Consider the following 22,060-nt stretch of genomic DNA (forward strand, 5'->3'; position numbering starts at 1 on the left):
TTCTCTCTACTTTGCATACTCCCGACGGTCTTCTTCTTTCCCCTCTTCTCCATTATTTTCCTTTCCCCTATTGTATCCACTTCATTTGCTTCTTCGTTTCACACCGTCTCCCTACTCCTCCTTTCTCTCCCAGGGGATCTCTCCCGCCATGTCTTCTACAGCCCACTTCCCTGACGCTGAGGGCTTTCAACAACAGTCTGACAACTTCATGTCATGGCTGCAAGCCAGCCCAGGTGTACGGCTCAATCCCAATCTGAGGCTCGCAGATCTCCGAGCAACTGGAGCTGGACGTGGTGTCAGTAAGTCTTGAAAGAATATACTCCTAAACCACACAAAAGTGCATACGGAGGCTCCCCAAAAATGAAGGTTTCATAATTTCATAGTCAGTCTCTAATATCTCGCCCGGGCTCTAGTGGCACAAAGCAACATCCCGGAAGGTGAAGAACTATTCTCTATCCCGCGCGCCATGGTCCTCACTGTGCAGAACTCGGAGCTGAGGAACCTGCTCGGCGAGAATTTAGAGGAGCAGATGGGTCCGTGGCTTTCTCTGATGCTGGTCATGGTGTATGAATATCTGCAAGGAGAAAAGTCAAGATGGGCTCCATATTTCAGAGTTTTGCCGGCTCGTTTTGACACCCTGATGTTTTGGTCGCCCGCCGAGCTGCAGGAGCTGCAGGCTAGTACTATTTTGGAGAAAATTGGTCGGTCAGACGCCGAGGAGTCAATTCGGAATTCCATCGCTCCGGTTTTGGCAAAGAGGCCGGATCTCTTCCCACCTCCTTTTGGTCTCAAGTCTTGGGAAGGTGATGCTGGTGACGCTGCCCTCATTCAAGTGGGCCATGTCATGGGGTCAATCATTATGGCCTATGCATTTGACATCGAAAAGGCCGAAGACGATGACGATGAGGGAGAGGCCAATGAGGAGAGCTACATGACTGATGACGAAGAGGAAGAGCAGCTGCCTAAGGGGTTGGTGCCGCTCGCGGATCTCCTTAACGCCGATGCTGACCGAAACAACGTGAGTTTGGACACGATAAATTCTTTTTCAACCCTAATTTTAACCCCTTTTGTTAGGCCCGTCTGTACCAAGAAGAAGGCGCCTTAGTCATGAAGGCAATCAAGCCAATTCAACAAGGCGAGGAAATCTTCAATGATTACGGAGAGATCCCCCGTGCAGATCTCCTCCGCCGGTACGGTTATGTGACCGATAACTACGCTGTTTACGACGTACTTGAAATATCATTGGAAACTATCTGCGAAGCCGCAGGGCTTGCGAACGCAGATACCGAGTCCCAACCCCGACTAGAGTTCCTCTCAAGTCACGACATTCTCGAGGACGGCTATGTGATCCCCAGACCCGTCAACGCCAACCCGTCTTTGCAAGATATACTGCCAGCCGAGTTGGTGGTCCTTCTGGCTACGCTGGCTCTCTCCCCTGAGGAGTTCAAACAGCGCGTGGCTAAGGACAAGGCTCCCAGGCCAGTTTTGGACGCCAATGCGACCGCCATCTTAATCAAGGCGCTGCAAAAGCGACAGGCACAATATGCTACGTCGTTGGCCTCGGACCTCCAATTTAGGGCTTCGCTTTCTCCGTTGCCTGAATCTGGTCACGTGGATGAGGGCGCTCGTCGCGTACGGATGGCATTACAGGTCCGCATTGGCGAGAAGGAGGTCTTGCAGGCTGTCTTGGGCATGCTGCAGCCCGCTACTTCTGGTTCATTGAAACGTTCCGCCAACGGCGATGATGATGAATCGCGACAGTTCAAGACTCAGAGGGTGTGAACCCCTTTTTTGCTCTTGCTTCCATTTACTCCGGCCGATATCAGTCTGTTCTACTGAACCCCAACAGAACCAAAAAAAAGTGCTTTTTGCGAGTGATTAAATTGTTTTAGATTTTCTGAATGTTTTTGAGCCTTTTCCTTTGCCCTCCCATTCGTCGCTTGCATCATAACTTCGGTTATCCATCATACAAAGGCTGCCCGACACCAGCCAACACCACCGAGATTCGGGAGGAAAAAAATACTATGTACACTAACAAATGCAGACGCACTTAGCCACTCATGGCTAGCACCTGCGTCGAAACGAAATGTCGAGAAAGAGATGTGTGAGGAGGAGGTGAGCGGTAACGCGAAAAAAGAAGAGACAAACCAGCCCGCCCGCGGAAATCATGAAACATGATAGGGTAATAAAACTACAAGTGTGTTAAAGGGGGAAAAAAGATAAAGAGACGAAGGGAACTGAGCCACGAGGGAAGCCAGAGCCACGAAGAAAACGCCCGCCAAATGCCGTGGAAGAGAAAAGAGGAGAAGAGTCATTCAGGTTTCGGACACCGTCACGGCACCTGGTCCGAGGTTCGACCCCATAGAGCCTTGGTGACCATTTTGCTCCAGCAGTCGGCGCTGTGCTTGGGCTTGGGCTGCCTGTGCTTGCGCCTGCGCATGAGCCTGGGCAGCCACTGCAGCCTGTTCGCGCGCCTTGGCCATGGTAATAGCCCGATGCTGCATGATTTGGATGCTGTACGCATCTGTGTCATAATCGTGGTCCTCGTCGGAATCTTCTTGGTCAAACTTGAATCGGTCGGCCTTGAGTGGGTCCATCTCAACTTTATTTGCTCCCATGTTGCGACGATCGATCATCAACCGACCACCACGTCCAACTCGTCGTCGGAAAGATGGCATTCGGTGTGGTACGTCGTGCATCTCCATGTCATGCGATGCAAGCTTGTCTTTGGAGAAGAGCGGGTAAGTGACGTCTAAGGAGGTCTCCATCTCGCCAGATGATTCTGACGATGGAGGAGTGGGCAACTGTGCCGTGAATGCGGGTCGGAAAGTAGCCACATCGAATGTCCTTTCTGGAGAAGGAGACAGTGGTGCACGGGTGTGATCCACGTATCCCTCGTTCCACTTGATGTGCTTGGTGATGTTCTGCTTGATATCGCGCAGAATCTCGTTCTCTTTTTCGGCCTGCACGTCTTCCAGGAGTTGCAAATCCTCTGCACCTTGCCCAGCCTTGAGAGGCATGCGCAGTTGAGGGGCATTGGGACGTTGAGCTGGCATATCGAGCGCTCTCTTTTTCGGCTGTGGGTGATTGCTTAGCATATGCATATATTGAGCAACCACAGTATCAACGCCTACCTTTTGGTTGATGAGGTCCTCATCATCGTCCTTGACGTTGAGCTTGCGCTTCATCTCCTTGACCTCAGCACGCTGCTTGAAGAGGTGCCGCTCCATGGAGAGCATTTCCCTCCGAGCAATTTCACGCTGGCGCACCAAAGCAACGAGCTCGCGAGCATCTTCCAGCTCTTTGCGAAGACGTCTGAGCTTTTCGGCACTTTGCGCATCTCTACCACGAGTTTTGCGGATCTGGCGAACCTCGCGTCTACGGAAACAGACAAATGGATCACTGTCGTCGGTGTCTTGACCAGTTTCGAACTGCGGAGAAGTTAGTGACGTTGCTTGTCATTGGCATGGGATAATAACGTACCTTGAGCTGCGGTACAATTGCGTTATTCTGAACAGACATCCGACACGACTTCCAGTGCTCATATATCTCCTTGGCAAATATCTTCATGGGATCTTCTAAGGTGGCATCCATCATGTCCTGCATCTCTGCAAAGGATAACACCGGGGGATTATCAATGGCTGCGTAAGGCTGCTTTATCTGCGCCGTCTCCTCGAAGAAATTCATGACCTCCTCAAAGATATCCTCTGTGCAACGACCAGCAGATGGATCACGCTTCTGGTTCATGAGCTTAAGGTAGGCATCATCGTCCTCTGTCATGTTGTACGGGCATCCGCAGCAATCCTCGACAGTCGAGGAGAAGCGAATGTACGTCGCAGGTTGCGAGAAGATGGGAGGATAGAGTTCGTCATATTGAAGATTACTGAGAATGGTCTCGGGAGTAGGGATGTGTGCCTCGTTTACTTTGCCCTGGGCAGTGGCATTAATTGCACGTTGCAGGTGAATTTCCTAACCCGATCCAAGGTCAGCGCGACTCATTTTATATTGGGGTGAAAATCTCGTGATGTTGTCACGTGACGGGGATGGGGATGAGGCTAAAATTAGGGACTCACCGACTCCTCGGCCTTTTCGACGCCGGTTTCGATCTGCTGTAGAGAGCTCTGGATTTCATCGTCGATGATATCGATCTCTGACTCCCGGACAACGGGAATAGATGCCTTAGAGGTGAGCTTTTTAGGGCGTGTCCTGCCCAGGCCCCCGTACCGAGTCATAGCGTCGGAACGCGCAATAGGGCAACGACCATGGGCGGGGACGGGGTAAAATGGGAATCAGTACAAAGCTCTGTGTATGCGCTTTCTCGTAGACGTATTTTTGAGATGGGATTTGATGGAGGGGGGGGAGATATTGACGACTGAAGATGAGGTGATTCACGGCTAGCGGTTGGGTTGACGTTGTAATGTCAGCCGGCAGTGGCCTGTTTTGGCCGAGTGCACGGCCTCAGGGGCTCGCTTGCCTGTCCGCTTCCGGTTAGTGCGGGGCTGGGCGATATCAGATTCCCCGGGCCGTTGGCAATAACAACCCTTCGCCTCCTCTTTTCCTGTCTTGCTTAATCTGGCTCTTCTTTACTTGCTGTTCCACTATTCCTACAACTTTATTTGCTACATTTATCGCATAACTCGCCACCGTACCTCGCTCTCTTACACCTCCTTTCCCTATCCAACCACCCAACATGGAGCCCTCCACCAACGAGCCCAACGCTGCTGCGATTTACGATGCGCGGAGACGCCGCGGCTCCGTGGGTACCACCCAGCTCTTCGATAACATTGTGTCTACATCCAACTGTATGTTTTATCCGGTCGGATAAGGTATGAAGGCGATGGATCGGGCTTGTGGCTGACTTCGCGACCACAGTCAACCGGGATGAGGTGGATCGCCTGCGCAAGCGCTTCATGAAGCTGGATAAGGTCGGTTGGATCGCGCGGATTATGAGAATATGCTCCAGCATACTAAACAATCTATAGAATGCCAACGGTACTATCGACCGTGATGAGTTCCTCTCCCTACCCCAAGTGTCGTCCAACCCACTCGCCACGAGGTTCGTTGCTCCCCTGGGCATCCACATCCAAACTCCAACTCCTCCCACCTACGATCTGCGATCTACATATATACACGGACTAGTCCCTGACACAACTGTTTCATAATAGGATGATCGCCATCTTCGACGAAGACGGTGGCGGTGACGTCGACTTCCAGGAATTCGTGACGGGCCTGTCGGCATTCAGCTCAAAGGGTAACAAGCAAGAGAAACTGCGATTCGCATTCAAGGTGTACGACATTGACCGTGACGGTTACATTTCCAACGGCGAGCTCTTCATTGTGCTGAAGATGATGGTCGGCAATAACCTCAAGGACGTGCAGCTGCAGCAGATCGTCGACAAGACGATCATGGAGGCTGATAAGGATCAGGATGGAAAGATTAGCTTCGAGGAGTTCACGGATATGGTGGAGAACACAGACGTGAGCATCAGTATGACACTGAGTATGTTTTGATCCGGTTTGTCTTATTGGAGGTCTTCGTGCTAACTTTGGCCCAGATCAAATATGATTGCCTTTCTCGCTGGTTGAGTGGCAATATGGTGTTTCTTCTTGGTGCTCGGTTTTCTCTTTCTTGGTCTCGACATGACATGACTCAATGATCAGCGATGCGTGTAGTTTATTTCTCCCAATATGGGAAGGACATATGGAAATTATCTTCCCCGTGACCTCTTCTCCCGGCTTTCTTTATTCCGGGTGTCAATTTCCATCAGCTCAGGCACCCAGTGTCATGGCAGGGCATAATTCCACCCTGGAAGGTATATGCATGACAAACCCAAGTATGATAGAAGTACAGTATCACCCCTTCCACAACTCAACAACTTTACCTCCGACAAATCACCCACACACCCCGGTCCTCACCTCACGTCAGCATCGGCCTGTCTGGCCAGCACACGCTTCACTCAACCACAACTCTAACAACAAAGACCCAAAACAAAGCTTTGACGTTTCAGCCGCATGAGCAACAACCCCCGTTCCCATCCGGACCAACCCTGAGTTTCCGCGCAACAAACTAACCTCGGCAAACACCAGTTCCCCTCCCTCGAACATCCCTTTCCCTCTGGACTGCAGTCTCGTGGACCGGATGACTCCCAACCAACGAGTCGGGTACGGGAGCAGCCACAGTCACAGATCCTTGTCGGTTTGCACAGCACATTGCGGGTGGAGGTGGTGCATATTGCATCTTATTATTGCCTTAACCTTGGCAGCACAACCCCCGCTCCCATTCTGCTGTTCTAAGTTGTTCTTGCCGTTCTCCCGAACCCTGGCTCCCGTTCCATCCCTGTCTGCATACATCTGTAGTCTGTACATTTGTCCACGCCAGTATGTATGGGAGGAAAGCGTGGAAGGTAAAAGGTTAAACAGAGGTATCATTGGGTATGTGTGTGTACATCGCCGTCTATCATCTACGCAGATTGTATATACTTTCGCTAGTATATACATCTGTGGCTGTTCTCCGTAAATATCCACAAGAGTCGGCCTTTGTCATTGAGATGAGAATGACATGATCTAGTTGGCTCGATGAGTCTGTTCAGGTCTTTTTTTTTAGATATCTTCTCCTTAGGTTTTTAGGTAGACGAAAAAAGCGGGAAAATGCTTAATTTGTGAAATGGACTTTGCTATGTAGTATAACCTTCGATGTTAATTGTACCTCCATTCCACACTTATCTACACACTCACCCTCCCGTCTCGGCGACGTGCGTACTCCAGATTGGGGGACCGGACTGGATAAGCGTGGTGAGACGGTAATTTCGGAATTCCGAGGCACTGGATTCGTTGGGTCTGCAGTCCGAGATGGACGTCGCACAAGGCGAGGCACTGTTGTTTCGAGGGAATGGTGGTCCTATTTTTTAACAAAATTTCCTTATTTACGAGTATAGGAGAGGAAGGGAAGGGAAAAGAGGGTGTCATGTTACTTTCGGTCTACTTACTATCTACATAAAACATCCGATGTAGGTAGTAATAGTCTGTTTGTCGTGTTTCAGATGGGACCCTTGGGCTCCAGAGTTGTGTCTGAGTCTGTTGGTCATGGGATTAAGAGTGTGAAGAAGATTTCGGTCCATGCTTTTCTTTTTGAGATTCTAAGATTAGATATCAGCATGTTTCGTCTGACATGTTTGAAGATAGCTAGACCTGAAACAGGGTCATGGCTCCATACCTAGTTCGATAACAGTATATAGTAGCCAAAAGGGCATTGTTTCAACAATAACAATGTATTATTGCTCCATTTTTTAGGCCCCATTGCAAATATCCAAGCCCATAATACCAGTTCCGGCCTCGTGTTTTGTGCTACCAAGTGGTTTATACAACGTGTCGGGCACCTGGTTGCGGGAGATATATCAAGAAGCATTGCGATTCAAAGTCCGAATACACGCGAGTATCTATCTGTCCAACGGTTGAATTTATTTTTCAATAGTTTCTCCTTTCTTTTTTTCTTGAAGAGGAATTAATTAATTAATTATTTTATTCATGTATACTTCCGCATATTGCATGATCCTATCCTGTTTCGTTCAGTTAGAGGATCCGATCTGTCGATACGGCAGTATTAAGTATGTACTGTATAGTATATAAAGTTCGGAGTATTCCAAGTACCTAGGAATGTACTTAATAGGTTAAATATTAATAGCTAAGGTTAATGTGTAGGCAGATCATCTCCGGGGGAGAAGTATAAACATGTTTACTTCACAAAAACCAGCGGATCTTCGATGTCGCATCCGCAATAATAGCCATCGCAACCAAAGTGTCGGATCCAGTTTAGGGTGGAAGATGACAGGGACAATTAGGGCATTTGGCCCTTTAGGGTAAATAGTACGGACGGAGTAAACAGTAAACAAATACCTTTGTCCAGTACTTCATAGTCCTAATAATTGCTTTCTCCCGTGAGACCTGAGCAATCAGAAACCCGAGGAAAAGGAAACTGACGTATGTAGGTGGCCGTCAGGGCTTTGCAGATCCAATCGGGCGAACAATGCTCCACAAGTATTTGAATTGATTGATATTGGTCTATTAAGCACGGGGTAGTTTCATGTATGTATAAGATATGAATAATCAGATGACGGGTCTTCTCTCTTCTACTATTATTAATTATTATGCTATCATATCAGCCTCAAATATCATGCATCTCCGCGAGGTTCCAGCAGCTGCCCGGCTAATCTCCCCGGAATGTAAATAGCATCCCCTTTTTTTCCAACTATTTTGTTTAGTTGCGTTTAGCTGCGTTTAGTTATACTTTTGGGACTTTTGCTTTTTCTAATCTCTTACCCTTTCTACATTCTACGCAAGGGGAGGATATTTTGTCTCATGTTTACTCTCCTTCATGATCAGCCCCAGGCAACATAGACGGTGTTACACACTATAAATTGAAGAACAGAGAGGAAAAAAGAAAGGAAAGTATACCACCTGACATCGAGAGCTGAACTCGTAGATAAATCAAAATCAAAAATCAAAAAGAAAACAAGCTAAGAAATGCAATAAATGTCGAAAACCGCAAATCCCCAAATCCCTCGAGGCCAAGAACCATTGCGCCGGGTTCCCGAGCCAAATGGAGTTTAGATGTAGATCCTCGATCGTCGATCATATTATATGGCTTTAGGGCTTAATGTTTTATATTTTGAGATTGGGATATTTGCTACTTGCTATTTGGGGTATATTTTGCCTCTATTCCCGGGAAAAGCCCTAGTTTCTTCTGTTTCCCCCTTGGTTTCCCTTTTTTTACTTATACTATCCACTCTTATACCTACCCTTATACCCTTCTTATACTATATTAGACCCATTCAAGGACTGGACTATACATATACTCGATCTATCTATCTTACTACTCAAGTCCTTGATCAGCTCACCATCTTGTTCTTTTCAGATCCATCACTCTTCTTTCTTAATATCTCCATCTACCTGACTCTGCCCTAATTTCCTGCCTAATTGCATTTTAATTCTGCTTTTTCCCCCTTGTTCTCCTTCTACTTTTTTGGCCGAATTTATTTTCCATTTCAATTATTGTGTTATTTTGTTTTCTCTGTTACTTAAATCTGTGTCGCGGCTGCGTCAGAGGACAAGATTTGAATGTCTACTTGAACCGCAAGGATTACGTCTCATCCTTCTTTTCCCTCCTATCTCTCTCTCCCCCACCCCCAACTAGGGGAAAAGCCTTCAGTGGAAAAAGATCCCTGGAATCCCCCTCAAAAATCATCCAAGCTGGCATACTACGCAAGCCCACCGCTGTCCCCCAAGCATTGGGCTGAGCTTGATCTGCACCGATCCTGGGACAGCCTCATGGATGGCGATCGACGTATGAAGCAGAATGAAAGGTCAATGTCTCGGTCTGGAAATGCTCGCAGACCACCTGGTCGTGCAGCAGATGGGTTTGACCCAGCCATACCACGTGGAAACCAAACGGGGATGTCGCAACCCCCGGAGCAAGTCCCGATGTCCTACGACTACGGATACACAGGCAGCTCCTTCCACGGCGGTTCCCTGCAGTCAAACGACTTGCAGAACTATCAGCCCCAGGACTATGTACGAGCTCAACGACCTCAACAAGCGCCGCGACGGCGCGCGCCGCCGCAGGACCCCGCTGCATTCCCACCTTACGACTCTAACATGCTGTACGGGTTCGGTCAGCAAGGTCCAACTCAAGGACACTTCGAGGTTGTGCCACAGTACCAGACACGGCAGTCTGCAGCCATTGATGTCCTGTCGAACCAATTTGCCGTTCCACAGTATTTTGCACCAGAAGACTCTGCAGGGTCTGGGGTCGCGGGACTTTCTCCTTATCTAAATGCGCAACTCCAGCCTTATAACCAACCGGGCCCCATGGCACGCCCGAACACCACCCAGACCTTTTCTGCACCCATCTCTGATTTCACTGCAATCGGTTCCGGGTCCATGAACAGAGTGGATCAGCCCCAACCAGAGTCCCAACAGCCGTCGGATCAGCCTAGCCTGGATGAGGCTATCGGACGATATCAACGCATCCTGTGCCACACTTTCGATCAAACGCGAGCCGGAAGATTGGTAGAGGCTGGAGGATCGCTGCTTGAAATATCCGAGTGGCTGGTGACCAATGCACGGGAACTTGGTAAGATGCAGTTTTTCACTATCATTATTTCTTATTGTGTTTTTTTTGCCCCTTCGGAGAAGACAGAGGAATAACTTCCCGGGGTTACTATAAATGCCCTCGCCTAGTAGCACGGAAGTCGCACTCCCAACTGGACCCTTCTTTTTGTTGTTCTTTTTGCCCCCTAATGTTTGTCTCTAAGCTTACAGGCGTGTCATGCAAGCATCATTCGATACCTCGATGGTCTACAGTGAGAGGCTAATCCTTCTTGTTTGATACGTAGGCCTCCTCCATGACGACAGCATCCATTACTCCGACCGTCTGAAACTCTGGAGCGAATTCAATCTATGTTGGCTAGCCATCTGTCAAAAGCAAAAGGATTTGATGCTGGAGGTGATTGCGACAGGTCAACAACCTGCACATACGAGTCTAATCCGACGAGACCGAATGGAGGCTATGGGAAGGGACCTAATTCAGCTCTGCGATCAACTTGAGCCTCACGGATTAGTAGATTACCAAATGGGTATATGGGAAGAAGAGATCCTGTCCGGTGAGTTTGCGCTATACTCCGATGCACCTCTATTACATCCTAATCATCCCAAAACCAGTCTTGGGCCAATGCCTTGATCTCATGGACAATAGACCCGACCTCCACCACATCCCTGTCAGACCCGAAGCCACGACAGTGCCTCGACCATGAACCAAGTCCTCGGAAAAAGGCGAGCAGAAAAGCGAAAAAAAGAAAATCGCCAAAAACCAAATAACCAACGTCACATCAAATTGGGTTTCCCAAAAGAGAAAGACACGGCTGCACCGTGACGATCGGACGCATTGACCCATCACCCAAGCGCTGCCGCCACGGGGAGGCTATTGCCTACTAGCGTCGCGCCAACCCCGATGTTGATATTTGACAACGAAGAGGTAATCTATCACCTCTCTCCTCGTGTTGGGCACCAAATCACTCTCGCATTCGTTCCGATGAGAGATCGACCGGCCCCCTCCTTCCGTCTTTGGTCATCGGTCTTCCGAGAGGGGCGATCATTCGCCGGCTCTATCTTGGCTGTCAGCGCTTGATCTTTTCAAATTATACCTATCGTCTATTCAACTCGGGCTGACGAGGTGGCGCGAAATATCACTGTCGCCTTCTCATCATTCGCCATCACCATGGCCACTATCACCTCATCATTCTCCAACCACGGCTACTATCACAATCATCACGGTCTTCCATTTCCCCGCTTATATACCATAATGACGAATTTGACGAGTTGTACATAGTCTCATGATCTTCTGTGGGTGGTTTCCATTGGCTTCGGTTATAATTTCCTATCCCATCTCTGTTCTATGTATCGGACTGGCTTTGCATTGGGGCGTGTCAAAAAAGGACAAGGGCATCTGGCGCAAAAAATGGAATAGGACCTTTGTGTTCCCGTTTTGGAAATGGGCTTGGGCTTGGGCTTGGATTTGGGGCTTGGGGTCATTTAATTTCATTTTCCAGTAGTTCATGCTGCTTATTGCTCCGGTATGTGGTGTAAAAGGCTCGTCTTGGCTTTGTGCTTTTGAATTTGTATTCGTTCGCTAGTTAGTATACCCTTGTAAGGATTAGATCTCAGACAGAGTCGATCTACTTGATATGAATGACGAACGATTTTCCAGTGCAGGGTTTCGATGTTTAAGCCACATTAGGTAAAATCGGTAGTGCTTGTTAGGCTCAATGCATGCCCTAGTTAGTTAGTGCGGAATGGTCGGTCATAATGTCCATAACTGAAGATGGCGTCTGGCCTTATCGGCATCTATTTTAATATCTCTTTCGTGGCCTTTGCCAGCATGCGAAGAAGCGGCAAGAAGATAAGGTGTATAAGAGGGACTTTACTACTCACAGTCCATACTTATTAACACCTATTTAGAGATAGTAGTAGAACTGTGGACTAGGTATAAGTGGATATACAACACGCTGATCAATTCAAATTCAATGAAACCTTAGAATTGTTGCCCCATATGCATTGAGAGTACAGGATATAAAACAAGTCGCGAACTCGGGGTGCCGTGGTGAATAATACAGTATTGAAACAAAAAGGAAATAGGATTCGCTGGCCAGATTCGCTGGCCACTTTAACGCTTGACCCAGGTAGGCATCTTGCGGGCCTTGACATGACCGGGCTTCTTCCTCTCGACACGACGGGCGTCGACTGTGATTGCACCGGCTGTAAAGGAATTGAAGTTAGCAACTGCATCAATGAAACGAGTGAAAATGGAAGGAAAAACATACCCTTCCTCAGAACCGCCTTCAACCCAGGCTCGTGCAACAGCAAAGCCCTACCAAGAGCCAACGTAATCGCCTCAGCCTGACCAGTAACACCACCACCCTTCACCCGAATCCAAGCATTATACTTATCCAAGCGCTGTGTACACCTCAGCGCCCAAAGCGCACTCTCACGATCATGAACCCGCTTGAACGCCTCCACCAAGCTCTTCCCGTTAACCAGCACCTCGCCCTCACCCTCAACAAGCTGCACAACAGCCGTAGACTCCTTCCTCTTTCCCTTGCCGCGAGCGCGTCCGTTCTCATCCACCGTGCGCGGGACAATCTCCACCGCATACGGGTTACCGGGACGCAAGAACGCAGCCAGAGTATCGCGCACCTCGGTAGGCAGCACCTCGGGCTCGATGCGGTTCAGCCGCTGCAGGATCTTGACGAGAGACTTGTATTTCTTCATGGGCACGGGCTCGCCCACGTAGTCGCGGAACTGCGCCAGCTTGAACCACGCCATGCGGGGTGCCTCGCTGGTGGGCACTGTTGGGAGTGCGGCGTACTTCGCTTGCAGAGCTTCCAGCTGCAGGACGTGGTCGATGAACCGCGGGCTGCCGGAGAAGTAGGATGGGGAGGAGGGGATGATGCGGGCGGGCTGTTGGGTGAAGGATCTGAAGTTGATTTCTGGGGCTGCGGCCGCCGGAGCGAATTCGGCTTCTGTTGCGTAGGTGCGTGTGCGGAGGGTGTTGAGGGTTGTTCGGGAGGCTTGGATTGAGGGTTTTGTGAGGGTTGAGGTTAGGCGGAGTGATTGCATCGCCTGTGCGAGGCTGGTGGGTTTGTGCCACGCCATGGCTGGTGGAATTGGCGGGGAATTCGGGGCTGCAACGCGGATTTGAGGTCCTGGATGGAGGCCGTTGATAGTCTCCGAGTTGTCATGTTTTTTGTCGGGTCATGTGACGTGACCCCGGCAATATCAGTTCCTCCGAGCACCGAAGTCGTCCCGCCAGCACAAAATTCTTACTCGCCCCTCTCCTTTCTCTTCCTTCTTTCTTTTCCCTTCATATTCCACAAATTACATTCAATATGGCATTCGGAAAGCTCTACGGTCTGCCTGTATGTTTATCTTCGTCTTTGTTATTTTGATGCAATGTCTAATATTTTCTAGGACAACGGTCGCACCATCTCCATCCTGGTCGCTGCTAAGCACAACGACCTCGACTTGGAGCTGGTTAACACCCAGGCTAACTCTACCGCTGAATTCAACACCAGCGCTGAGTACCTCAAGATCAACCCCACTGGCAAGATCCCCGCCTTCGAGGGTGCCAATGGCTTCACTCTGTCTGAGGCTATCGCCATTGCCGTCTATGGTATGTGAAAATATCCTCCCTTTCATGCGTCACCACACACCCCTCGGTCCATTTTTATGCCTCTCTTCTTTATGATGAGACACCATTAGTTATCCCTGTCTGAATTATAACTATTGTTATAACAACTGTTGAGAAAAAACAACTCTGAAAAAAATATTGGCTACCCCGCTCTGCGGGAAAATTTGGACTCGACCACCCCACCCTCTTTTGAAATGGACATATGGTGCCATTGTCACCTCTATTGCTCCATTGTTGGATCCACCGAGTTTCAAAGCAACTTGACTAACACGTCCTGTTCATAGTTACCTCCCAGAACGAGAAGACCACCCTTCTCGGCAAGACCAAGCAGGATTACGCTTCCATCCTCCGCTGGTTGTCCTTCGTCAACTCCGAGGTTCTCCCCAAGTTCGGTGCCTGGTACCGTCCTTTGTTGGGTCTGGATGGTTACAACAAGAAGACTGTCGATGAGGCCTCCAAGGTTGCCCTGAAGGCCATCTCTGCCTTCGAGACTCACCTCACTGCCAACACCTACCTTGTTGGTGAGCGTATCACTCTGGCCGATATCTTCGCCGCCTCCCTCCTTACCCGTGCTTTCGCCACTGTCTTGGACAAGACCTGGCGCGAGGCCAACCCCGCCACCACCCGGTGGTACAACACTATTATCAACCAGGACGCCTTCAAGGCCGTCGTCCCCAGCCCCAAGTTTGCTGAGGAGGTCGTCAAGTACGTCGCCCCTAAGAAGGAGCCCAAGCCTAAGGCCGCTGCCCCCGCCGCTGCCGCCCCTGTCGAGGCCTCCACCGCTGAGCCCAAGGCTAAGCACCCCCTTGAGGCTCTTGGCAAGCCCACTCTTATCCTCGATGACTGGAAGCGCAAGTTCTCCAACGAGGACCCCCGCACCGTTGCCATGCCCTGGTTCTGGGAGCACTTCAACGCCGATGAGTACTCTCTCTGGAAGGTCAACTACCGTTACAACAACGAGCTCAAGCTCACCTTCATGGCCAACAACTTGATCGGTGGCTTCCAGACTCGTCTCGAGGCTTCCCGCAAGTACCTCTTCGGTGCTCAGTCCGTTTACGGCGAGAACTACAACTGTGTCGTCTACGGTGCCTACATGACCCGCGGCCAGGAGTGGGAGCCCGCTTTCACTGTCGGCCCCGACTACGAGGGTTACGAGTTCACCAAGCTCGACCCCTCCAACGAGGCTGACCGCAAGCTCGTTGAGGACATGTGGTCCCAGGACGTTCCCGTCACTGTTGACGGCCAAGTCAAGGAGTGGGCCGATGGTCACGTCTTCAAATAAGCGTGTCGCCCCGATTTACCCTCCCCATCTCCTATAAAATTTCATCCCCCAATACCCCGATGGACGTGCTGGGCTTGAAGACCCCGTACGCCTCACGTCCACTCTCTTCTTTCCTCTGCCTGAAATTCTTTGGGATTTTCCAAATATCTTGACCTACGGTCTTACGTGTTGATTTTGAATCACAGTTACGAATACGTTGCGACGTGGAATGATGATCGACAAAGCTAGCTTGGACTGTGTTACTATGACAATCCAGCCGGCTAAGTCGCTGCTAGTTAGTTCTAGTAATGAAAGGACAGAGACAGTTCTCTGATTTCTTGAGTGCACACTCTTCCCCTGCGTAGTTGTAAATCATCACGTAGTATCTAGTAGAGAGGCTCTTATAGCTATTCAAACATTTCCTTTGTTTGCATTATAATACAGCAATGAGCAATGAGTCTAACATTTGTTTGCTTACTGGCCCAGATATAAATCACCATATAGCTATTTGCTCCTTCTTTCTTTTACAACCATCCTCTTCTCACACCTATATGATTCCTCTCACTGATTCATCAGGCAGTCTTCCTTCAAGCTCCCTGTATCAAGCCCTCTCAAGTTTCAGCCATGGTTTGTTTATAGTGATTTATATATGAACCTGGCAGACGGTCTCTGGTTGTCCTCGGCGCTGGTTGACGACGAATAGTCCGCGATACCGCTGTGTGAGGTGAGTCAGAAGTAAAAGTCAAGTCAACGATAGTTGACTAACAGGCATCATCACAGACTTTATAATTATATATTGTTGAGAGATTAAGATATATAAACAGCCTGCCTCTGCCCCCACCTCTCTCCATGAGTTCAGAACGAAGTTTGGCGCGACAACAGCCTCAGCTTGCACGTCGATCGCATTAGTGTCCTTCTTCTTGGCTTTTCGACTATATACCGACCTTCGGCCTCAGGGTTATCCTTTCGCTTTGTCTTCCTTTTCCACAGACCGACATAGCAACCAATCTGGCCAGCGTGGCTACTCAGATCTACATACGTACCAGTACCAGGCCGGACAAATGCGAGCCAAGAAACTCTTGTCGTCCAGTGCAAGAGGCACGGACTGGAGGGGCGACCATAACAGGTAGGCTGAGCTAAGCTGGCAAAATCTACCGCGGACTTGCCGAAGCCAACATCGTACAAAAGCTGATCGTCTATATAGCTCGGAAATGGCATAACTATACGGTAAAAAGAAGACGCAGACCACACGGAACGCCTCGCACCATGGCCGCCAACTGGACTGGACCTTGCTGGGCGGACAAGACCCCAAGCAAAGAAAGACAGATTCACACATCTGCCCTTCTCGACATCATTCAAAGGCATATACCATTCGCCTACATCATCGATGTGCCAAATTCAAGTACATTCCCATGTATAACTAGCAAGCGGACCCACAGACCTGCTCCGCCTCGGCATCAGTCAAAAGGCGTTGATACAGCGCTCTACGCCTCAAGCCTCCGACCTCCAGACGCAGAAACTCCAATAGGCGGACTTCATGTTGGACTCTTGTCTTTTGTGGCAAGAAAGGGAAATTCCCTGCACAATGTCGAATTCACAGGATACGACATACAAAAACGACTGGTCCTCTGAGTTTGGGACCACGTGCGTCTGGATTATAGAGACATACCTGGTCATTGATGGTTGTGTCTTCTCTTAAAACTATCCATGTGCTAGGCTCAACCAGGCACGACATGAGCTCTGGTTGGGATTATAGACTTGGGATTATGGAAATGACATGATGGATGATGTGACCCTCAGATTTTGAAGACATCAAGGGCAAGTGACAATCAGGAAAAGCCGAAGAGGATTCTGGAGAGTGCGCAGAACTACCCACTAAATCTCCGCTGGACTCGATTGTCCTGGGTCTTCCGCCACGACCTCATGGCGTATGTCAAGAACAACGCAGGCCAGCAATCATAGCCCTCTTAGCTGCCGACCTACTTTGGAATGACCTCGTGCGTCGTCTACATCTCTCTAGCTACCAGGATTGGTTCGCCGGTCATGCATTCAGTTGGTAATGCATGGATGAATACTACAATCACCGCCACCCCCAATCGACCGAGCTGAATGGATGGGAAGTCGACTACAACTCAATGCTAAGTTTCATGGCGCCCATCTCACAGCCATAACAGATGGGTATCTATGCAGGGGGGGGGGGGGGCAGATCGTGCTTAAATGATAAAAGCCTACCTGCAGAAGAGTAAGTGGGACCAGTCAGGCTCTGATGCCTATTTTGAGGTATCAATTATAATATGGCCACTAACTACTGAGAACTAGACCGGTCTTTCTGAAATCTCCCACGATAGCTCCCACATCGTCGCACAGGTTTGATATTCGGTTTGGCGTCTTCCGGGAGATAGCGCGAATCCTCAATATATCATGCTATGTCCGAGGAGAGCGCACAACAGCAAGCCGTGAACTGAGACCCTCGTGCAGTGGCAGAGGGAGTTTGCGAATCTCTCCAGTTAGAACACCGAACATCGCAGGGAGATACACAAACAATTATTACAGTCAACAGAAGCTCCTCGTGCAATTCCCACTTCCACCCCATCAACCTTCCCTCCACTGTCTATTGTCTTATCGCGATTCAAAGTCTCTATCGAGGAGTGATTACATTCATGAATTGAGGGGTTTTGTCGATGAGCATCATGCTCGTCACTCGGAGACATTGTGGGGAATCTTGGGCCTTTTGTGATGACTTCCGAGTTGGTCTGGTCCACAGCCCAGAACCTGATTAACTCGACTTTCGAATTCACCTCTCTCTCACTTCATTCCGCACTTCATGTCTCACTCTGCTGTCCCTTCTTCTCTGCATCCTAAAACGACAACGTTCGAGCCAAGTGGTAAGTTTTATGCAATTCAAAAACTTTGCCCAATATCTTACTTTGAAGGTATCGAGTAACTAACAAGGCTAGGTTCCGCTACGAGCTCGTCGCTGCTGGTGGGAATGGAGGTTGTGAGGCCCATCCTTCTTCTTACCATTTGAGCCGTTTGCCGTTTCAATACTCGACTCTTCGACTATATCCAAGAATAGCTGTGTATGCAAGCTCCATCAGAGGGACTGCCTACGGCGGGAAGCTTCGTACTATACAAAATGGAGCCACTTTTAAAAGAGAAGGAGGACCTCGACATCTGGATGCTATCACATATCAGATATGCTAGAGATCGTTCTGCCTTGGCTCATTTAGCTCGATGTTGGTGCATTTTCTACATGAAGTAGTTGATATAAGCAGATAGTTTCACCATGGAATATTGTTACGGTAGTTCTCACAAGTGAGCGGACGTAATCTACAGTCTACATGTAGTCATTCCACTGCACTTAGTGCCACTATAGTTCTTATCACCATCATTCTTCCAAGGTTGGACCGACAAATATTTACAGATGTCCAACCCAACTGCGCTGAGACGTCTTGGCCTTGTCTAATTCGATTTGCTCTTCATTCGTCGAACGGGCGAGTTCCCGGGCCTTTTCCGTCGAGAATAGAGTATCACCATGCTACGCGATACGGTGCACATCACGTCTATCTACTATATGAAGCTCTATTGAGCTCCTGCAAGTCATGACCGTCAATGGGACCTTGAATTAGATTGTATTCATTGAACGGAACAATCTGTATACACCCAGAGTGCCGATCATTTGCTGGACACTGTTGGCCTTCTCTTCAGCTAGGTTGTTGTCCCCAAAGTCATCGAGAGTAACGACATTGTCCAGGGTCCTCCATCCGTGCTCTTCGCAACCCCCTCTCCTCAACCCGATGCTGATCCAGCAGACAAATCTTGAGATTTGGCCAATCTGGGTGGCCAATCTGAGTGATCAATCCACTAGCGAATGTAATAGCTAGCAAGTGGAACAGGAGCAATCCCCAAACTAAGCCAAGAACACAACCTTGCACCTTCTTCCGCCACAATCGAGATCGAACTTGTCCGGGTGCGAAGAATTATAGAATTTAAAAATCATGGTGTTGGAAATTATAAGTAGATCCTGACGGAGATCAAAAGGAAGAAGAATCCACATTGGTGCTCCCAGTTTTCTTTCCCTGGGTTTACTTGCAATGGCAAGTGCGACCAGGTGCATCAGCCAGCTGTAAGCCAATATCCAAATTAGCTAGCTCTGTGCATCATCAAAGTGAACACCGACCTGGAATTTGCTCGACATGAAGTTTGTTATCTGCCATAAGTCTATCCTAGAATGGCCTTATGGCCTCCTGGTTATCGTAAATTTGGACCCCGTCTCTTAAGAACACCCCTCCGAATATGATATTCGTGATATTGTCAATGCGATTTTGACCTCCTGGTCTGATTCATTCAGCCAAATAGGGAATCTTCCTTCAATTGGTCAATGACCCAGACCACGCAGAATCCACGACTACTGTTGGCCATTTGAGGCCTCTTCCAGGTGGGCTACTCGCAGGCTTCATTAATATGAGTCCCGAGAGATGTCGAGGCTTCATCTGGTGAGAACTCCCCGTCATAGAACTGTGCCTTAAGGTTTCTGGCGCCGCCGATGTACTTTTCCTGCTTCTCGATATCATCCTTCATAGTTGTGTCTCTTTTGCTGGGTATTTTCACGTCTTTCGATCTTAGAATGGGAATTTTTAGTGGTGATTGAACCTCCATCACCACCGCCAGTAGCCTGTAGTATGCTTTGACTCAGCTATGTTCCATTCTGCATGAATAGTTAGCCAGTGGACTTTTTCAAAGCACCAAATCTCTGCTGATTACTTTGGCGATCTCTTTCTCTTCTGTTGTGTCATTTCAATCTCCAACATTTGAAAGTTCTTTTTGAGGGGCCTTCTCCATGTCACAATAGTATCGATGCACGGCCTTCCAGTAACTGCATGTATGAGCGCCAAGGGACTGATTGACATTGGCTGTTTGTTCTCTTCGGTAGCATGGAAGTTATGGCTAGTCGGATGACCAGGGAGGCATATCCCCGAGACATTTCCTTGGACTGTAATTTGTATAAGCGACCACCCGTGGGTACTTTCTTGATTCGAAGATATAGAACTTACCTGGGTACTATGTTGCGTCGTTTCGTCCGTCACAAACAACCTTGTGGATTCATCAGAGGCCAGGACCTCTGCCTCCTCTCGAGGGGCTTTTGGAGAGACCGGGGGGCGCTCTGACATATACTCATCAGTATATCCGCTTCTCCTAGGCCAGTATCAGGTGAGGGGTTTGATGATCGGACGCGATGATTCTGGCCATGTCTGGCTGTGGGGCTTTGGTGGAAGAGGGTGGAAATTGGGTTGGAATCTCTCCAGGCTCGAGTTCAGCAAGCGTAGGCCTTATGTATGGTAAGTTCAGCCACAGCCTTCTTGTGTAGCTACATACATGGTAAGAGATACTCCAGATCATTGAAAGAAGTGTCATGTTCCCCTGTCCATGACAAGAAAGAAATCGAAGGTAAGAAAAACATTTTTCGTTGCGCATAGATATTCGTCGAATTGACTGAAATGGGGAGCAATCATATTAAAGATCACAAAGCGAAAGCGAGGGTGCCGAGCGAAACGGCCCGACTCATGGCGCATCAGGTGCTGCGCCCACTCTTTGAATTTGACAGTACGGATTCTCGACGATATAATCTCCGCCCTACCATATGGGAAAAGGGTCAGGAACGCGAGCGATAGGATGGCTTGGCTATAAATGAACTCAAACATGTCGCGCAAACCGAGTAGTCAGCCCCAGCTCTTTGATCTCCGGAGCGTTTCTCTTGGGCCCACTCATGGATGTCTTTGCCTAGAGGAGGTTGATTCCGAAGTGTCCTCTTTTTCTTTGTGTCGGACATGTTGTTATTGTCCTTCGAGGACTTGTTCTCCTGCGTAGAGGAGGACTCGGTGTGATCTCATCTGCTTCCTTTCTTGCCCCCTCGTTCTCCGCGGGACGCTCCGCGGTTGCCGCCTCGTCCTCTGGTAGACTGAGCCGCATTGGTTGTTCCTTCTCTATCAGAAACCGCCGGGAGACTTTTGCAATATTGATCTATTTTCTTAAGAGTGATCTTCTTTGGTTCAATGTTGCTGATCTCTTCAATGATGAATTGGACTTTCGAGATTTCTTTCTCTAGTTGTCGTAGAACTTGGGAAAGTGCGTGGAAGGGGCGAGGTTGTATCTTGAAGCGCGAGAGGACGTGGTAATGTTTTTGGTACTCTGTGATGAAGTCCTTCGCTGTGTTGAAATCTGAACGACGCATTTTGTCGAACTTCAGGGTCTCGTTGAGTGCGTTCTCAGCTTTGTCGCTTCCTTGCACCATCAACATTATCTCGTCGAACTTCAGGGTCTCGTTGAGTGCGTTCTCAGCTTTGTCGCTTCCTTGCACCATCAACATTATCTCGTCGAACATGGTGTCAGCAAACTCTGGGAGGTATGCCAGGTTCTGGATGCATTCTTGAAGTGTATCATCGACTTGCACATAGAGCCAGCTAGCCACAGTTCGCAGCCAGTACTACCGACAAAGTATAAATCATCCTCGGGTGAATCTGTAACGCTGACGTGACTGGTGGAAGTCGAAGAGTTACAAGCTTCTAGTGCCTGTTCTTCGAAATCGGGCCAGATATACATATAACTTGCACACAGTCTTTCATTCGAAACCGAGGGTTCATGTCGGCAGAAATGGGAGTGGGGATAGAAGGTAGGATAAGGTGCCGGCGTGGCGTTGATGGAACTGGAGAATGCTCAGGCGGGGGAATGGCGCCTAGTATCATATTTCGAAGCACCGTCTCCTCGTCGAGGTGGGGTTCAATATTCGGTACAGCCACGTACTCGCCTTCCAGGTCCGTATGGGTCGGGAGATCTTCTGGCTCACCTACTATCGGCTCCTCAGGATCAGTCGGTTGATCATGTGGAGGGATTAGATCCGACATATCCTGGTCTATGGACAGCTGAGATATCCGCTCACAGTCAATCATGAGATTGGCATAGCCAGGGTGCTGCAATCTCAGAAATTCTAACCACCACTGAATGCATCGCGGCGAAAATCAGAAGCTTGAATGACACGCTGGGCAGGAGCTTAAATGCGA

The 22,060-nt window shown here is 49.1% G+C and overlaps 9 protein-coding genes across 9 annotated transcripts; 6 read left to right on the forward strand and 3 right to left on the reverse strand.

The window, feature by feature from the left end:
• Nucleotides 1–148: 148 nt before the first annotated feature.
• N7518_009491 (ribosomal lysine N-methyltransferase) lies at nucleotides 149–1,782 on the forward strand (the record flags this gene model as incomplete). The annotated part of the gene is made up of 3 exons (XM_057190417.1): nucleotides 149–299; nucleotides 414–1,018; nucleotides 1,075–1,782. 3 exons carry the CDS (start codon nucleotides 149–151, stop codon nucleotides 1,780–1,782), a joined length of 1,464 nt encoding a protein of 487 aa, XP_057038073.1.
• Nucleotides 1,783–2,315: 533 nt separating this feature from the next.
• On the reverse strand, nucleotides 2,316–4,232 carry N7518_009492 (uncharacterized protein; the record flags this gene model as incomplete). The annotated part of the gene is made up of 4 exons (XM_057190418.1): nucleotides 2,316–3,077; nucleotides 3,135–3,431; nucleotides 3,484–3,969; nucleotides 4,074–4,232. The coding sequence occupies 4 exons, from the start codon at nucleotides 4,230–4,232 to the stop codon at nucleotides 2,316–2,318; spliced, it is 1,704 nt and encodes a 567-aa protein (XP_057038074.1).
• Nucleotides 4,233–4,690: 458 nt separating this feature from the next.
• Nucleotides 4,691–5,566, forward strand: cnaB (calcineurin regulatory subunit B; the record flags this gene model as incomplete). Its single annotated transcript, XM_057190419.1, has 5 exons — nucleotides 4,691–4,802; nucleotides 4,873–4,925; nucleotides 4,983–5,056; nucleotides 5,166–5,500; nucleotides 5,556–5,566. The coding sequence occupies 5 exons, from the start codon at nucleotides 4,691–4,693 to the stop codon at nucleotides 5,564–5,566; spliced, it is 585 nt and encodes a 194-aa protein (XP_057038075.1).
• A 3,758-nt stretch (nucleotides 5,567–9,324) lies between these two features.
• On the forward strand, nucleotides 9,325–10,808 carry N7518_009494 (uncharacterized protein; the record flags this gene model as incomplete). The annotated part of the gene is made up of 3 exons (XM_057190420.1): nucleotides 9,325–10,129; nucleotides 10,392–10,658; nucleotides 10,717–10,808. 3 exons carry the CDS (start codon nucleotides 9,325–9,327, stop codon nucleotides 10,806–10,808), a joined length of 1,164 nt encoding a protein of 387 aa, XP_057038076.1.
• Nucleotides 10,809–12,211: 1,403 nt separating this feature from the next.
• On the reverse strand, nucleotides 12,212–13,206 carry N7518_009495 (mitochondrial 37S ribosomal protein uS9m; the record flags this gene model as incomplete). The annotated part of the gene is made up of 2 exons (XM_057190421.1): nucleotides 12,212–12,309; nucleotides 12,375–13,206. The coding sequence occupies 2 exons, from the start codon at nucleotides 13,204–13,206 to the stop codon at nucleotides 12,218–12,220; spliced, it is 924 nt and encodes a 307-aa protein (XP_057038077.1). The 3' UTR covers nucleotides 12,212–12,217.
• A 221-nt stretch (nucleotides 13,207–13,427) lies between these two features.
• On the forward strand, nucleotides 13,428–15,023 carry N7518_009496 (putative translation elongation factor eEF-1 subunit gamma; the record flags this gene model as incomplete). Its single annotated transcript, XM_057190422.1, has 3 exons — nucleotides 13,428–13,469; nucleotides 13,522–13,723; nucleotides 14,026–15,023. The coding sequence occupies exons 1-3, from the start codon at nucleotides 13,440–13,442 to the stop codon at nucleotides 15,021–15,023; spliced, it is 1,230 nt and encodes a 409-aa protein (XP_057038078.1). The 5' UTR covers nucleotides 13,428–13,439.
• Nucleotides 15,024–16,268: 1,245 nt separating this feature from the next.
• On the forward strand, nucleotides 16,269–16,530 carry N7518_009497 (uncharacterized protein; the record flags this gene model as incomplete). Its single annotated transcript, XM_057190423.1, has 2 exons — nucleotides 16,269–16,404; nucleotides 16,427–16,530. The coding sequence occupies 2 exons, from the start codon at nucleotides 16,269–16,271 to the stop codon at nucleotides 16,528–16,530; spliced, it is 240 nt and encodes a 79-aa protein (XP_057038079.1).
• A 3,720-nt stretch (nucleotides 16,531–20,250) lies between these two features.
• N7518_009498 (uncharacterized protein) lies at nucleotides 20,251–20,674 on the forward strand (the record flags this gene model as incomplete). Its single annotated transcript, XM_057190424.1, has 2 exons — nucleotides 20,251–20,325; nucleotides 20,480–20,674. 2 exons carry the CDS (start codon nucleotides 20,251–20,253, stop codon nucleotides 20,672–20,674), a joined length of 270 nt encoding a protein of 89 aa, XP_057038080.1.
• A 215-nt stretch (nucleotides 20,675–20,889) lies between these two features.
• On the reverse strand, nucleotides 20,890–21,904 carry N7518_009499 (uncharacterized protein; the record flags this gene model as incomplete). The annotated part of the gene is made up of 2 exons (XM_057190425.1): nucleotides 20,890–21,446; nucleotides 21,616–21,904. The coding sequence occupies 2 exons, from the start codon at nucleotides 21,902–21,904 to the stop codon at nucleotides 20,890–20,892; spliced, it is 846 nt and encodes a 281-aa protein (XP_057038081.1).
• Nucleotides 21,905–22,060: the final 156 nt, after the last annotated feature.

This window comes from Penicillium psychrosexuale (genome assembly GCF_028828465.1).
Source record: "Penicillium psychrosexuale strain IBT 29551 chromosome Unknown utg000005l, whole genome shotgun sequence".
In the NCBI taxonomy this organism is placed as follows: Eukaryota; Fungi; Ascomycota; class Eurotiomycetes; order Eurotiales; family Aspergillaceae; genus Penicillium; species Penicillium psychrosexuale.